Genomic DNA, 16894 nt, shown 5'->3' on the forward strand with positions numbered 1-16894 from the left:
TTACATTTATCTTTTTACAATGTGACCTTTGTAGCCCTTATCCCAGTAAGGGTCAGAGCTTTTGTCTTCCAGACAGGGACCTAAAGTGTCAGGGTATTTACCTGTATGCATTTTCTTACTTGTAGGTCTTCTGAGCTTCTGTAATGCTTCAAGTTTGCACATTACACTTGAGAATGCTGTCTAGAAGACCGAGTAAGACTTAATCCCTCAGTGTAGGCAGTGCTTGTGGAAAATCAGTTTTGTTCACATTAGCCTGAGCTTTCTGATCGCTGAGGTTAACCTTTCAGTTTGAGGAAGAAAGGTGATACTCTCCTTCACAACAGGAGTTTGGTGCTGGTGAGAAGTCAGTGTATAGACTCCGTACAGTGGTCCTGTAAGCAATGCAGAATTGCCTCAGAAGAAGGATACAGTCTACTCTTATGAGACCTGTATCAGTAAATAACACTGAGACAGAAGAACAATCATATTACAAAATGAAAATAAAGAAACACAAGCTTCCTCGTGCTGAAATTTAGCAAGTCTCAGTTAAACCATATGACTCCTTTTTCTCTTCCGTCTGCTGCTGCTTCCATACTGGAGTTAACTTTTTGTTGCACAAAACCCTTTAGAAGTCTTATAAATGGGAATTATCCTGTCTAGGTTTGGTATGTGAATCTTTGGGGTTCTAACTGTATCTAAGCAGAAGAAAAAGGGGAGATTCTTTGAGTGGAGAGACCAAAAGTATTCTTTGGTCGAATTTGTGAAGGTTGTATCACAGAAGATAAACACATTGGTTTGGATAGACAGTAAGATCTCCTTTTCCCTCCCATCTGCCTGCTCATGGTTACTTGTGAGTGTGCTCAGAAGTTGTCTGTTCAAACATGACTGTCCCCTCTTTATTTTTCCCTCTTTTTATAAGCTTTTTATAATACCATGACCAATAGCATCTAAAGAAACTTCAGCTTAGAAATCCAAATTCTTGCCCCTGTACCTGACTCTACCACCTACTTAGAAGAGACTTAGTTAAGAATGTATCAGCTTCATCTTTGTAGAGACCTTAACCTGTTCCCTTGGCTAATGTAGGATTGGGCAAAGGAGAAAAATGCCACGTCATCCAGGCAGTTGGCTTTGTGTGTGCATACAACTAAGCTTAATTTTTTGATCACTGCTGCAGCATGTGGTTGCCCACTGTGAACATACTTATTAAACGGTAAATATCTGATCTCATAAATAAGACTTAAATTTCTGCACAGGTTCTTGTTAGGAGTATGGTCTGTCTCTGGTGAATTCACGATGCAAGTATCTGAAACTGCTTCACAAAGGCATGCTGTAACTGTTACCACTAGTTGAACTAGTAAGAGAGCAGCTCCTTTCTGTCTAGAACTTATTTTTTAGTAAACACAGTTTCATATGGACCAATAAAGGAGTGATTGTTATAATAGCTGACAGTTTTATTGAGGGCTGTTTCTACTGTGGTATTCACTTCAGCCGGGATGCAAGTTTTGCTTTCATTCATTGCTTATGTTTCTCAGTATTCACAACTGTCAGTCTCTCTCAAATGACCCTCACCTTTCCCCAAGAAAAGCTTTAAAATATGTCCTTGTTTCTGTTCTTGAAAATGTTTTTTTAAGGATTCTTCCTAACTGAAGAATCCAATTTGGAAAGCAAGGTCACGTGAGGGCAAGTTGTAGTGCTGGAAGTTTATTTAAAGTTTGCTTGGTTTAAGTAAAGAGTTTTTGTTTCCAGGCCTTTAGTCATCTTTAGAGAAAGAGCAATAGAATATTTCATTAATTACTCTAACAGTAAAGATCCTTGATGCTCTGAGCCAACACTGTCTTTTAATTTTGTAACTCCTAAACTACTAATTGGCCAATCCCCATCTCTTGCTATACTTTCAGCCAAATAGATGGGAATGGAAAAAACACTAGTTGTTTGGGATGAAGAATAGTTTTTTTCCCATTGTTTGGGAGTTCAGATTACTTTGGAGTTAAGGGTGAGGTAAAAAAGCAGCAGATTTCTGATGGAAAGCGAGGGGAGCAGTACTCCTGTCAGTGAAACAGATGACTGGTGCACATATACTAGTCCTGACTGGCAGACTGTCTCCTTGTTTCTTGGTAGGTGGAACTGTAACTTTGCTGTTGGGTAGAATGGGACAAGACTATAACAATTACAGTGAGTAACTTTGCTATACAGATAAGTACAACCCAGAACGCAGTTCAGAGGACTGATTCTGTCATGGCACCTAAAATTCTAGCCCATGTATCACTTACAGTGTCGCTGTTCTTGTTCCATTTTTTTCCCCCCAACCGTAGTTCCCATCTTTTAATTCGAATTTAGTAGAGATACAAGTTTGGCTTTAGGTTGTGCTGACTGGAACTGACCTGTGATAGACCAATTGACGTTATCTCCTTGGTGCAGGTTCAATTAAGCTTTTGCTCAATATATAAAATAAACGTGATGGCTTGTGTTTTATTTTTTTTACTATTGAAAAAAAATAATTAAATTTTACAGTATTCACAAGTTGATATTTGGGTGCATTTTCACATGCATAGCCTGTATATACTGTACTTTCTGTAAAGTTGCTTTTCTTTTCCCCTTTTTCTCTGCCAAAAGGATTCTGATACACCACCTTGCACAGCTCCTAATGTTTACCAGTTCAGTCTGCAAGCACCGACTCAGCTTATGGCCAGTTTACCACCAGCATTGCCTATGCCAAGTGGTAAACCCCAATCTACGCCTACGAGAACCTTGATAATGGCCGCCAGTAATCAGGTATGAGCCAACTGAATGGAGCAACTCTTTCATGAGAAAGTGATCAAATCGGAAGTGTAGGTCATTTGCGCTGTGCTGTCAGTCTAAAAAACCTCTGAAGATAAGCTTCATATAGCATGTGCTAAACTTCATGTAATCATAAAAATATTTATCTGCTGTGTCAGAAGTGTGGGGAGAAGAATGGGGGGGAAAGGGTTTGCTGATTGAGATGCATCTCTGAAAATAAGAGCCCTTCCACAGCACATTGACACCTAGGAGTCAGTTGAAGGGAGGGTATCAGGTGTTTGACTCCTTAAGTTGTATTTGAGACTCCTGGTGCCTAACCAGGGGGATATTTGCAGATCTTTAGGCTATTTAACTTCCTGTTCTTAAAGTAGAAACTTCATGTAGGTGGTGCATCTGTAAGCTAGTTTTTAAGAAATAGTACCCTCCTGTCTCAGCTCGTTTAGTTGTCTTGATTTTGAATTATTAGAACAGATCTGACTACACTTGTAACTTTCTGTAGCACATTTTAAAGATGGAGAACAGAAAATTAATTCTGGGCATGTGTCAATAGTTCTTACCAAAATATTAAATGTGTGCTTAAATGTGCTGGTAGGTGAATATGCAGGGAGACTGTATGTTACTCAACTAACCTGAAGTGTTTTAGCTAATGTATCTGTTCTAGTATAAGGGGAATAAAAATGCTCAGTTTTTATTACAACCTCAGTGCATCTATCTGTAGGTAAATATTCTTCATTCTTGATTATTAAAACTGTTACTCAAAGAGCTGCCTCACATGAGCTTTAGTGCACGTGTGGATTGTAGGTTGCCTGTGATAACAAAATAATGAGCTGGTTTCTTTGATACCTCGTTTTGGTCAAGTTCTTACAATGTTTTCATCCTTCTGTAACAGTCTTCAGAGTCTAGGGCCAGGATATTTTTTAATTTAATAACCTTGTCTTGTTTGATTCAGCACTTCCTTGGTACTTTGGGCATGATGCAAGATGTATTTGCGTCAGTTTCTGCTTTGAGATTGTTCAAGCATTTTGCAGAATCACAGAATAGTTGAGGTTGGAGGGGGCCTCTGGAAGTCACCTAGTCCAACCCTCCTGTCCAAGACAGGTTCAGCTACAGTAGATTGCTCAAGGCTTTGTCCTGTCAGGGTTTGAGTGTCTCCAAGGATGGAGACTCCACTACGACTCTGGGCAACTTGTTCCAGTAAAAAAGGTTGTTTTCTTAAATTGTGTTTTCTGTATTTCAGCTTATTCCTTTTACTTCTTGTCCTTTTACTGGGCACCAATGAGAAGAGTCTGGCTTCATCTTCTTTCCACCCTGTCATTAGTTAGACCCATCAATAGGATCCTTTCTGGGCTTTCTCTTATTGAGATTAAGTAGTCTGAGTTCTGTCATAATTTTATTGTATGACAAATGCTTCAGTTCCTTATTTATCTTCATGGACCTGTATTGAACTCACTCCTGTATGTCCATGTCTTTCTGTTACTGGGGACCCGGACCTGATTCCAGACTCCATGCGTGGCCTCACCAGTGCTGAGTAGAAGGGAGATGATCACTTCCCTTGGTCTGCTAGAGATACTCTTCCTAATGTAGCCTAGGATGCTCTTGGCCTTCCTTAATGCAAGGGCATGTTGCTGGCTCATGTTCCATTTGTCCACCAGGAATCCCTGGTCATTTTATGCTGCTTTCCATCTGATCAGTGCCCAGTATGTACTGGTGTGTGGGATTGTTCCTTCCCAAGGGGGGAGTTTAGCATTTCCCTTTTGCAGACTTCATGGGATTCTTGTCAGCCCATTTTTCCAGCCTGATGAGGTCTCTCTTTATGGCAGCACAACCATCTTATGTATCAGCCACTCCTTCCAATTTTGTATAATCTGCAACCTTGCTGAGGGTCTCCCATAATCCAGGTCATTAGTGGAGGTGTTAACTAGTATTGACCCTAGTATATAGGGTATAACACTAGCTGCTGACCTCCAGCTGGACTTTGTGCTGCTGATCAAAACACTTTGAGGCTCGTATGTCAGAGAATACTTTTCATTTAGCCTGTGAGTTGATTTTATACGTCTAAAGATGGTAACTGCCACTTACTACAGAATAAAAAAAAATAATCAGATGATGCTTTAAACATTGAAACTTTGAATAATGAAGAATTTTCATCTGGACAGTAACGTCAGCATTGAGTTAGGGAAAGTTACAGCTTGATGCTCAAATTCTGCAGTACAACAAAAGTGCTTGTTTTAGGCACTTCACTGAAATATTTTTCACCCTTTTTCATTTAGACCAGGCTGCTTTCCCTTTGCGTACCACAGGTGTTCCACTGTTTCCTTGCAGGCAGGTTAACACAGATGGGGGACCATCTTTGAAAGCTGTCATCACATGCCCTTCCCAGCTACCTCTGCAATCCTCAGCCATCTGCCAAGCCCCACTTGTCCCTTGAGGTGTGCCTTTTGTTTTAATCTCATTACACAAATTCTTCCCCACCTTTAACTGTCCTCCCCTGCTGCTGAATCTTACCTAGGCAAAACCAGCTTATCTGCACAGGAAATGTTTTCTATTAGTGAAAAGCTAATAGAATATATTGCTATTTTAGTGTCTGCAATTGAATATTCACATGCTAGTGTACAGTCTGAAACTTTTGCAGCTTAAAATAAAACTGGAGAGCTGTTTTAAGCTAAACTTTATCTAAAATGCAAGCTTACTCTAGTTTTTCCTTAACAACTTTTTCTTTTCTGAAGAGGTACCCTGGAGTTTAACTTCATCAAAATTACACAAAAAAAGATTCCAGCTCTGTGGCATGCAGTTGTTAGTACAAAACAAGTTGGCAGCCAGAGTTTTGGGCTCAGTTGTGAAAAGGCAATGTTTTGCATGAATTTTGGATCTCTGATGGAATTTTGAATCTTGTAAAACCAACTGCTTTGTAGCAGTTTTTCTGGCTTTCTGCTACTTGGCTGTCCTTTCCAATACTTGTTAACTGTTCTCTTAGTAGTTTGTGCAGTACTTTATCTTTAACATGGGTAATTTTTCTGTGGCTTTAGCTTGACAAAGATGTGCCTTTGGGATTCACTTTAAATCAGAGGAATTTCTTGCTATCTACAGTTCAGAAATGGGTTGATGCTTTTACTGCATTGAATTTACCAAAAGCTTATGTATTGTTAGGTAGAAACATTTGCTTTTGATAAGGATTATGACCAAGCCAGAAGTGGGAAATGAAGTCATTCTACCCAGAAATGAAGTCATTCTACTCCTTCTAATTTGCGACTTTCTGGACCATGACTGAACTAATTAGGTAGATGGCTTTCTTTTTGCAGTTAATATAACTTAAGATCATGCTAGTTTATAACTATTATGTGCACATTTTACTAGCTCAGAGGACTCTTACCCTGAGAGACTTGAACATGTGCAAGCCTTTTTCTTAACAGCAAGTGTTCTTTCATTTTCAAAAAGTCTTTGAAAGGGATTTATCTGTCTGCATGTTGTGTTCAGCCTTTTCCCTGGCAACTCTCTGTGTCTCAGAGCAGCTTGGAAGCTGTACCTTGGTGTCCAGTATTACCCACAAAAGCAGGAGGTGCCAATGTCAAGAGCACTAACTGTATTTTCAACAACTTGCAGCCTTCTAGGCAAATTCTCTGCATTAGAACTTCCTAATACTTCTTTTTTTAAACAGCTTTGGTGTGATTATAAATTCTATTTACATACTGTATAATTAATTGGAGCATTTCCAGATAGTTCAGGGACTAATTACGCTCCTGATACAGGTCTGTGCTTTTTTGGATCATCATCATCATTTTTCCAAGGTAATTATTCTTCTGCTTTGCTGACAAGCAGTTTGAAATTTCACTTGGGAGATCAGAACAGTTTATGAATCAGTGCTGCCCACTGAAATAAGCAGAAAAACAGATATTGGCATGCTGTCCAGATGAATGGAGGGGGCAGAAATTGTTTGGTGACTTCCCATGGAGAAGAAAGGACTACTTTCCTTGTTATTCCGAGTTTGAAATGAGTTCAGTTCGTTCTTCCTTGGATTGCTGGTCACTTCGTCACCAGTGAAGACCGAAGAAACTTCATGTTGCTTAGGTCAGAAGAACTCTTACTTTGTGGGGTTTCTTGTTTGTGTGTTTGGTTGTTTTTTTTCCCCTCAAAGGCTGTTCTTTTGAGTCAAAAGTATCTAAAGCCAGTAAGTACCAGTCCTTCTGCTGTGCTGGCTTCCTATGTGTCAAAGGAAACCTTCACTGAAGACCCTTTAGATGAGTGATGTCTGATCATGAGTATGTTAATTGAAAATTTCATAGCAGCATTCACTGGCTCAGTTGTGGTGCACAGAAGACAGCTGGTAAATGACACCTTAATGTCAGCACTGAAATACCACAGTCTAAATAACTCTTAGAGAAACTTGTAGAAGTAGTTTGTTTTTCAGATTCTTCTGTGTTTGGCCATATTAGGCCAGACACTTAAACTTATAAACTGCTTGTTTATATTGCTTTACAGGCACTTCAATGGCTGAAATGCTTTGTTTCAGTTTACTCTTACCCAGAACCATTGTTAATGGTGTTGCTTAGTCTCACTGGTCATGCTGATGCTGTTAGTATGGCTGGAATGATTCCTCAAAAGTTAGTAGCATTGGCAACTAAAATAACATGGGTCAGGGGCTTGAGTGAAAAATGTATTTTTTACGTGAGTGCAAGCAGTGATGTGTAGTTCACTTCCATGAAAGATACATTTGTAAAGATACATTTTAACACGTCAAGACTGAACTCTAGTCCGCTTTACCAAATATTTCTGAGAATGCAGGTGTCATTAACTACTCAGATGTACAAATGTGCTAAATTTCCTTAGTGTATAGTGTGATTCTTCAGAGTTTCAAGTATGTTAACTTCAATCAAGTGACCTGATTTGTTTCTTCAGTGACATTATTAAGCTGCTTAGGTGCTGAAGGTTTCTTCAGTCAACAAATGGCATTTTACTTATGTTTTATTTAGAGTGCTCTCATTTAGGGTGGAATACTTTTTTGGTGTCCATGCATTTTCTTAGGCAAAGGAAGAAGGACACTAGTGTTAACTTCAGAAACAGTTTCGATTCTAAATGTCAGACTCCCATCTTCTGTGTATGACAGAGCACTGTTTTGTTTTGATTTAATACATCTAAAATTAGGAAAAGATGATGATTTATGACTGGAGAAAAGAAAACTAATCTGAGTTTTGGAGGCTATTCAGCTGAAAGCAGTACTCAAGTTATTTTTCATCTTAGATTGTCATATATTTGTATGGACAGTCTTTATGTGGTGATAACCTTCTGTGTATGGAAACTGAACTCAGCTTGACTAGACCCTAGATAACCAGATCTGACTGCTTACAACAGAAGGTCCCCAGAGGTCCTTCTATGGAGACCTCCGAAGGTCTCCATATAAAAGCATCCAGCCTAGATGTTTATATGACTGTATGAAAGTCTCTGGCCACCTTGATGGTTGTTTCATGAATGCTTTTTGACACACAATCTAAATAGAATTTTCTAGGAACATAAGTCTATCTTTTATTTATGGCGAGTTTATTTATGGAAATGTAGCAGTTACACCTGGTTTTTTTTTTGTTTGCGTAATACCTTTATCTTCCAATGTGACTGTAATCAGATTGTTGTTCCCTGAGAATGATTTGAATACTCACATATGCATTTCCTCTACTGATTTTTCACATGCACTATATTGATATCAGCTCATCATTTGGAAAATGTTTTGGGTCTGCTCACTGTAATAACACTTTTTTTGTTCCAAATAGGAAGGTGAGAAATCTCAGTGGGGTAAGATTTCTCTTTAAGGTCTAAAATTGTCAGCTTTATGCTAGAGAAGCTATTATCTCTTGTTCTCCTTAATGACAAGTACGCAGATAACACTTCATGGCCCATGTCACAACAGTAGCAGAGTTTCAGTATGAGTTCTGTCTTCTGGTAGTGTTGTTTTGACTCTTGCCCCTCATTTTTGAAACTTGATCGATGACAAGATCAACAAGGGTACTTATTTTGTGTGTCAGATTTGGCTCTCTTTACCATAAGGTAGTTCAAAATATGCTCAGATTGATGGTAGTCTACTGTCAGTTACTCATTCTGGGGACTAGGCTCTCTGATCTCTCAAATACTAGTTTATTTTTGAACGGATGAGTCTAATGGTTGCCTAACCTGTTGTTAAAGGTGAAGAGAACCAAAAACTTCCCTTTGTTACAGGCTACTGGCAGAGCTACTGCAGAAAGTAAGGTAAGATATGAAGGAGTGATATACCTGCTCCCTGGTTGCTTTGGGTCTTTCAGTTCTCTAGTGTTAGTAGATGAGAAACATCTAAAACTCTTATTGCTTTTGAGCTCTTTCTAGTCTCTATGTTGATTTTTCTTTTCTTTGCTGCACTCATAACTGGTTGCATGGTTGCTGTTTTTTGATTTTAATAGGAGCAGAAATGAGTTTTGGCTCACCTTATAAAATCTATTCAGGACTCAAGATTGTGCCAGTTGTAGCTGAAAGTAGCTGGTAGATCCAAACAAGGGGCCCAAAAGGAAGGGAAGAGTCTTTGATATTTGTAATGTTTCGGGCCTTATTTCCCCAGATCGCCAGTTCTATACAACTTGAGTAAAAACTTATTTTGGTTTTACTATACTTCAGCTTAGAAATCTAAACCACTTATAAATATTAGCAGGTCAAAAATATGCCCAGTTAGCAGGTGCAAATATCTTGTAGAATCCTCTTAGCTAATTTGAAGTATTGAGGCCAGGTTGAACCATTGCTTGTGCAGGAATGACTAAAATGTTGCTTTGATTGTTTCCCATATTTCTCTACAAAACAGTGAATTTATGTCATAGAGAACAAGAAGTTAAATTTTACTTACATGCAAGATGCAGGTTTAATGTATTTCCCGATGTTATTATACTCAGAAAGTGGGAAAGTGAACATAAATCCTTTGAAAAGGAGTTCTTTATAACTTTTTTTTTTTGCTATAAACCTGAAATAGGGAATTTGGTGATATATGGAATTTGGGAAATATGGTGATAAATTGAAAAGAACTTTGTGAAATATTTTGAGGATGTATATTAAGTTATCCAAGAGGATACTTAAAATGTTAATGGTACATTAAAGTTATTCTGAGTACTACTCTGTAATATTTCACATGGAATGATTTTGAGGTGTACAAGTTTGATTACAGTTTCGGTCATCTACAGACTAGATTGAATCATGGGCATTAATACTGTAGTTTTAACAACAAAATAGTAAATATGTGTTCTTTCTAAACTGCTTTATGCCTTTTAAACCTTTTCTTTAGCTCTGTAGGTTCTTACCAGCTTTTGAGCACCGTATGTATTATCTCATTTCTTTTAGAGTACTGATACTTCATTTTCATTTCTAATGTTTCTCTGCTTTTTTTTTTCTTCCTTACTTAAGAGGTGCTAACAGGCAAAAAACCCAAACATCAACAGAATTCAGAAACCCTGTTTATGTTTAGACTTAAGCTCTGTTATGTTACTTGTGTTATTTCAAAGTGTGACTTAGTTTTGGCTATAAATTTTCTTTTTGAATAATGACAGTCTTTGAGTGTCAGCAGTTTTGTATAGTCAATTTGCCAGTATTTAAGAATAAAGGTTTGGTTTCCTTAGCAAACAATTACTTGGTATTTCGATTTCCACAAGATTTCTGTTGTTTGGGGTAAAGGCCAGGAACATCCTTTTCTTATATTTCTGTTAAAATATCTGGAAACTGTTTTAACTTGGTATGTGATACAGAATTCCACCCTACCCACTGCCGGATGGCTTGTCTTAAATGCAATTTTTTAGTTTTCCCTCCAGAATCCAGCAGCTTTTATTTGCAGAGGATCAAGTTCAACAGACTTGTCAAAAAAACCAAAACCCAAACCTAACCAGTTCTATCAATCAGTTGTTGAATCAATAGCTCTATGATGGCAGAGGAGATTATTCTGTCAAGAGAAATAGATCTGAAGAAGTCAGAACATCTAAAACAAAGATTTATCTGTAGTATCACAGATGAAGGGCTTTCTTTTTTGATTATCTGATGTCACTCCAGCCATCATCTGCTTACAGATGTGCCATTTCTCAGTGATTATGGGAGTCCTGGGCACATGAATATCCAGAAGCGTGTGGACAAGAGAAAGCTGTTTGTTACAGTCTTTTGAAGTAAATTTCTTTTACCAAAGATTCTGAAAGAAATGAAGTGAAAAATGTGTGTTCTTTTATAAACAATTAACTAGTTAGAACTTTAAATTTTTGTAGCACATGGAGTTCGCCAATAAAGTGCTGCAGGAATTTGTGCTGAGCCATGTGCTGCCTGATGTCTGAAAGGCAATGAATGAAGTGTGGTGAAGTTTACTTGTGTTAAGCTCCTTAAGGGCCAACTGAGAAAAGGGGTACAGAAGGACCATTCAAGGCAATGAGGATGGGGAGAGAGATTTTAAACTTTGTAGAGAATGGTAGGCCCTGGGCTGACAGTTTCTTGTTTTGATGATTTTTGATGGTTTTGCAGAAAACTGCTTTAATAAGGCTTTCTTGATTTTTCTACTGAGAATTGAGTGTCAAACCAAATTTCAGATATTATTAGCAATAAAGAGCAGAAATAAAAACATAATGTAAAAATCCATGTACATTCCCCATTGTGAACAGTGTGTACAATTTTGCCTCCTACATCAGAAGAAAGTTATAAGATGTATGAAGGAAGAACAGGGAAGGATGATAAAGAGTGGTCAAACATACGGAATTGCTTCTGTGTGAAGAATGAATGATACTTTAACCTGGAGAAGAAAATGAGGCAGTATATGATCTAGGTCCGTGTCATCATGAGCAGTATATAGGGAAGTCAGATATCAGAATGAAAAGAAATTAATTACTCCACGAACTGAAAAATCATCAGATAATGCTTATTTTAGCTCTGAAATGCCACTGCATAGGATGCAGGATGCTAAAAGCTTATGGTCTCAAATATCTAAACAAACTAGCAAACAATATTTAATTGAGAAGAAGTAAATATAAAAGCATTATTGCTGACTTACACGGTCCCCGAGTCAACTTCCTTATGGACCTGCTCTCAGCTGAGAGTTGTAAGACAGATGGATTCAGATTCTGCTCTGACAGTTGGACAGTCTTTATGTTGATGGCCTAAAGAAACGGGAAGTGCTTCTTGGCAAGCTAGAGATCACTTTCTAGTTAGCTTATTAATCATTCTTTGGAAGTTTGATTGCCTTTTGAACAAATCAGGGATGGGATGTGACTCCTTTTAGTATATGGGTAGATAGGCTTAACTGTCATACTTGCTGTGGCACTTGTCTGATCTTGTGGTGACCTGCCTTCCTGCCCCCAGTATTTTTTTTCCTGAATCCTCAAATTGAGGATGAAGTTGCCAGATTTTTCACATTTCCAGCTGAAGGGGATAGACTTGCTGACATTTATATGCTCGTTGCTCAGACTTGTCTTCTGGTTCTATAGCAGCAAAACTAAAGTTTTCCTCTGTCTCTTTTTTCAGCACATAGTTGAGGCTAACTGTAATGACTGGCTGGTTTTAGTTTTTTGACTGTTGAAGGACTGCTTTTAGTATTTTGACCTCATTTAATGTAGATGTTGTCTGCGTACATAATTGAGATTCAGATGTATACTTACTGAACTAAAGAATTTTGCTGCACAAGAATGTGACAAGATGGTATATTTACATGAAGCACCACTTTCCCAAAAGATAAACCTATTCTGCATTTATTTTAGTTTCACAGTGTTGACTTTCATAAATAGCTTCTGGTAGATGCTTAACAACGTATGTCAATAAATAAAGTTTGGACAGTTGTGTCTCTTCAGAATGAGAGCTCAACTTGCATTCTCTTTTCCTGTTTGTTCTTGGATTTTTAATACTGGTAGTCTGAGGATAGCACTTGGCACATCTGTCTTGAGAGTCTAGAAGTTGCATGTTGAAGGTTGATTAGGTTGCTGTAAGACACACTTTACAAATAAAAAACAGTTTAAGGGTTTTCTACCACCTTGCAGTTAACCTTAATTATTCCTCAATACTAGTCTTCACCTGTTTGGTTTTCCTGTATGCTCACTGTCTCTTCTAATTATAATTTGATAGTGGAATGTTGCTTATGGAACTTACTGAAAGGCTGAAGGGAGATCTTATTAATGTTTATAAATACTTCAAGGGTGGGTGTCTGGAGTATGGGGCCAGTGTTTTTTCAGTGGTTCCCAGTGACAGGACAAGAGGTAACGGCCACAAACTTGAACATAGGAAGTTCCATCTAAACATGAGGAGGAACTTCTTTACTTTTAGGATGGCAGAACACTTGAAAAGGCTGCCCAGAGATGTGGTGGAGTCCATCTCTGGGGACATTCAAAACCCGCCTGGATATGTTCCTGTGCAACCTGTTCTAGGTGGACCTGCTTTGGCAGACGGGTTTCCAGAGGTCCCTTCCAACCCCGTATCATTCTGTGATTCTGTGAATTATGCCTTCAAAATAACTGTTTTGGTTGTGTGCACCTAATTGTAATGATGGCTTGGTGTTCTGATATTTCTTTCTACTCCATACTTGTTTGGAAATATAGGTTAGTAAAGTAGCTGCATATATTTTATAATCTAAGCAGTTACCTCGAATGTTAGCTTTGGGCTGTTCCTGTTTATGCACTTATGGTAGACAAAATGATGTATTAGCTTTTGTTAAAGGCAGTCAGTTGTCTGTCTTTAAGCTATTGCTGTCAGACATCAGAAAAGGTTGCTTGCATTGAAGTTATAAGTATTTGAGAAGTCTGTTTAAATTTCATCTTCTGAAACTCTTGTAGCTATTTTAAGTACATTTCTATTTTAAGCACGCACACATTAAACCAACATACTGTATGCCATTGAGTGATAGGGATGCCTGTTGTAGTTTGTGGTGTGGTAGATTTACTTAGGCTTGCCACTAAAACTTTTTGGCAGTTTCTCTTCCAAGTTATTGGAGATTACCTCCAAAGAAAGCGTCATGCTTATGTTCTTGATGATTTAATTGTTTTGCCTTGGTTTGATGTGAGGTATGATCTAGGAGCCGTGTGGCCCTATAGATTAGTAGGATTTGCAGGCTCCTTAAAAACTGTAGCTAGTTTACCTGTAGCTGAGAGAGATTATGAGCGGAGCAGACTTGTGCTTTGTATGTATTGGCTCATATGATCACAGCCTTACGCTTCTCCATGTTTCTGAAAGTCTTACTGAGATCTCACCCAGTCATGCTCTTGCTAAGAACCTCCAAAATAGACACGACTGTCATCATTAGTATTTAATTTGGAAGGTCTCTGTTTTTATAAGGGTGATGCATAGTGACTGTATTTCATACTGAGATCCAAGGGTTTTAAGGATGCTTTGAAATCTACACCATTTCATTTGCAGGACATTTACTTTAGAAAACACTTAGTGTTTTAGCTGTTAGTGCCATTGGACTTGCACAGCTAAAATTAGACAAGCATGAAAAAAACAGCTGCTTCAAGCACCATTTTGTGGGAATGACTTCTATGTTGAGGAAATACCACTGTTAATATATGCTTTTTTTCAGTTATTTGTATACCTAAACTGAGTGCTTATCTTGTGTTTTTTAGCAGCACAATGGAATGAAGTTTTCCATGAAAGGAACTCATAACCAAGGCAACAGCTACAGCCCCGTCAGCAGTGGAGGCATAAGGCAACCAGTTGGTAACCGAGGACACCACCAATACAATCGTAGTATGTGGAGAAGAAAAAAACACAGAGACAGTTTGCCTATTAGTCTGAGCAGATAATGGCAGATGCCAAAATGACCTTCCCTGTTCAGACAAACTGAGTGAGTGCCACTCAACTTGTGGGATGGAGACCAGCGTCCAGCACATCGTTTTATTGGTGTTGCCAAATATCTGCAGCTGACTTCTTTGCATGTTTCTTTGTGTGGTGGTTCAGTCCATCTTCAAGAAGTAGTTGTGCTTATCTGTGAAGCCTTATTAAATGTGGAAATTTGTTTTCTGCCTTCCCACAATGGTTCATACAGTGCCGAAGCAGCTCTGACAATAGAACTGCAAGGACATTTACGAATGCTGTGGCTTTTTTTGCTGTGGCTACATCGGTTCCTTTGTGGGTTCTGTTTTCTTTTATTTTAGAAGTGAATGAAACTTCAGCCCCTTGGAATTTTTTTCTTTGCAGCAAATCACGTTGGGAATTCATAAAAGTAAATTTGCTGCTCTCCTGTTTTTGTTTCAAAGTTCAGATTTTTTTTTCTCTGTAAATATTGGAAGTATAATTTGTGCAATAACTTGGAATTTTTAATTTAATTTCATATTGTCACATAAGTTATATTTAAGGGGAAGAGGTTTTTTTAATTTACAGATCCTTTCCCAGGTTGCATTATCTAAGTTGGGTTCATAGTTTTGGCAGGTTGTCTGAGCAGTGTTACAAACATGACATTTGGTAATATTTGAGGCTTCTTGATTCACAATGAAAGTGCGATTTGGCTTACGGTTTTAAGAAGATATTAAGCTCCAAAGCATTTTGACCCTGTGTTTTTTAGCTCATTGTCTGGCCTCTATCAGTCGTCTTGCTCTGACCAATGAGTTTTAATTTTATTCCTTTAACTAGACAACAAATCCAGCGTTTGTAGTACCAGAAGTAAGACTTTTGAAAGGGAGGGGAAAAAGGTTGGTTCAAGTCCTGATGTGAAATTAAAAAGCTGTGAGCTACACGTTTTGATGCATTTTAGTAACGTAACCTGTTAATGTTTGGGTTCAAACAATATTATTAAACAGAGGTACCCGGCTTAAGGAATGTGGAGAAAGGAAATATGTTGATTCCATTAAGGAATCTGTATAGCAGTATGCATTAGTTCTGTTAAGAGCAAATATATAAAAAGTACTTCAGCTGCTCTAAGCATTACGAGAAGTATCTTTTAATGTATTGCAGGAGAGCACAGCCCAGTGTTGTACACAGTATGAGTGGCTGGCACTTAATTTACAGATGCATACAGGTATACTATGCAAGTGTGTATTGCCATGACAAACACTGTCTTTAACTTTTTGAAAAATGTACATCCTGCCTAACCCTGAGTTTTTAAAGCACCACAGTTGTCCTGGGAGTAGGTCACATCTCATGCCCTCTGACTGCCCGTTTTTTTTTTAAAATGAGAGTTCTAAAGCTATACAGAAAACTACAGATCAGTTATATAAGTCCACTAGCAGAGGAAGCTGAAGAATCCTGTTAACAGGACATCTATACTGTGTACAGATATAGAAGGTTTTAAAACTGATATCTGAATATTAAAATGGGGTGTCAAGCATGAAGCTTTTTAATACGCTGTATGCCTTTGGAGCAGAAGTAGTTCATGTTATTACTGAATCTGTCAAACACAAAACAGGTCCTTGAGGGGAGAGAGGGCAACATTCCAAAGTAGAGTAGTGCATATCTGTTTGCAAAAAGTTTGTCTTAATGCTCCAGACTCATCACAATTTAAAAAAAAAAAGTTTTAAAAATTGTGAGCTGATTCATAAATAATATCTAAGGGCTGTTACATGAGCCTGTACTGCTTAGTCTTCACACACTAGCAATATTGAGCATAACTACATTAAAGAGCCTTCAAAGGCTTTAGTTGGTGTCTTATACTAGAGTCCATTTTAAAGCAAAATTCATTTGAAAAGTGATATCATGTAACACTTCAGTCATGGTGAACCAAATAAATTGGCCTGGCTATCACTGTGGTTATGTGCTACAGGTTTAAAAAAATCACGTTTAAATTTTTTGTGTGGACGACTATGTGTAAGCTAAAATTGACATATTTTTATGTAAAGTTTTCTATTCTTTGATTTTTAATAAACTTTGGAGAACAGTCACTCTTCTGTACCTTTTTATGGGAAATTCAATGGATGAAGTAATACTTGACCTCATCCCCTTGGCTGACGTACACTTTGAACATCTGCTTTAAATTGTTCATGCTAAACATCTTCAGGATGAGCTTCAAAGGTGGGTGAACGCCCTCTGCAGACGTTGGTAAAGGGAGTAATGAACACGGCTGTTGGGTTCATAGTTGTGGATTTGATCCCTTGATAATATGAGAGAGCAAAGGAGTAGGAGGTAGTTCCCAACACTGTTCTTAAAAGAGGACACTGACTAATTGATCCCTTGGGTTACCTTAACTGTCTATATA

At 38.0% G+C, this 16894-nt stretch overlaps 1 protein-coding gene across 6 annotated transcripts in view; it reads left to right on the plus strand.

Moving 5' to 3' along the window:
- Positions 1-16580, plus strand: part of PAPD7 (PAP associated domain containing 7) — a 61733-nt gene extending 45153 nt beyond the window's left edge. For 3 of the 6 annotated variants that reach the window (XM_014941023.1, XM_014941027.1, XM_014941028.1), the window contains exons 11-13: positions 2593-2751; positions 8926-8988; positions 14331-16580. In XM_014941023.1, coding sequence (XP_014796509.1) covers positions 2593-2751; positions 8926-8988; positions 14331-14510 — 402 coding nt within the window. In that variant the 3' untranslated portion in view covers positions 14511-16580. The remainder of the gene's footprint in view (positions 1-2592; positions 2752-8925; positions 8989-14330) is intronic. The other 3 variants (XM_014941024.1, XM_014941025.1, XM_014941026.1) reach the window with 3 other exon arrangements.
- The last annotated feature ends 314 nt before the right edge of the window (positions 16581-16894 follow it).

The sequence above is a fragment of the Calidris pugnax genome, unplaced genomic scaffold (assembly GCF_001431845.1).
Source record: "Calidris pugnax isolate Ruff unplaced genomic scaffold, ASM143184v1 scaffold8, whole genome shotgun sequence".
In the NCBI taxonomy this organism is placed as follows: Eukaryota; Metazoa; Chordata; class Aves; order Charadriiformes; family Scolopacidae; genus Calidris; species Calidris pugnax.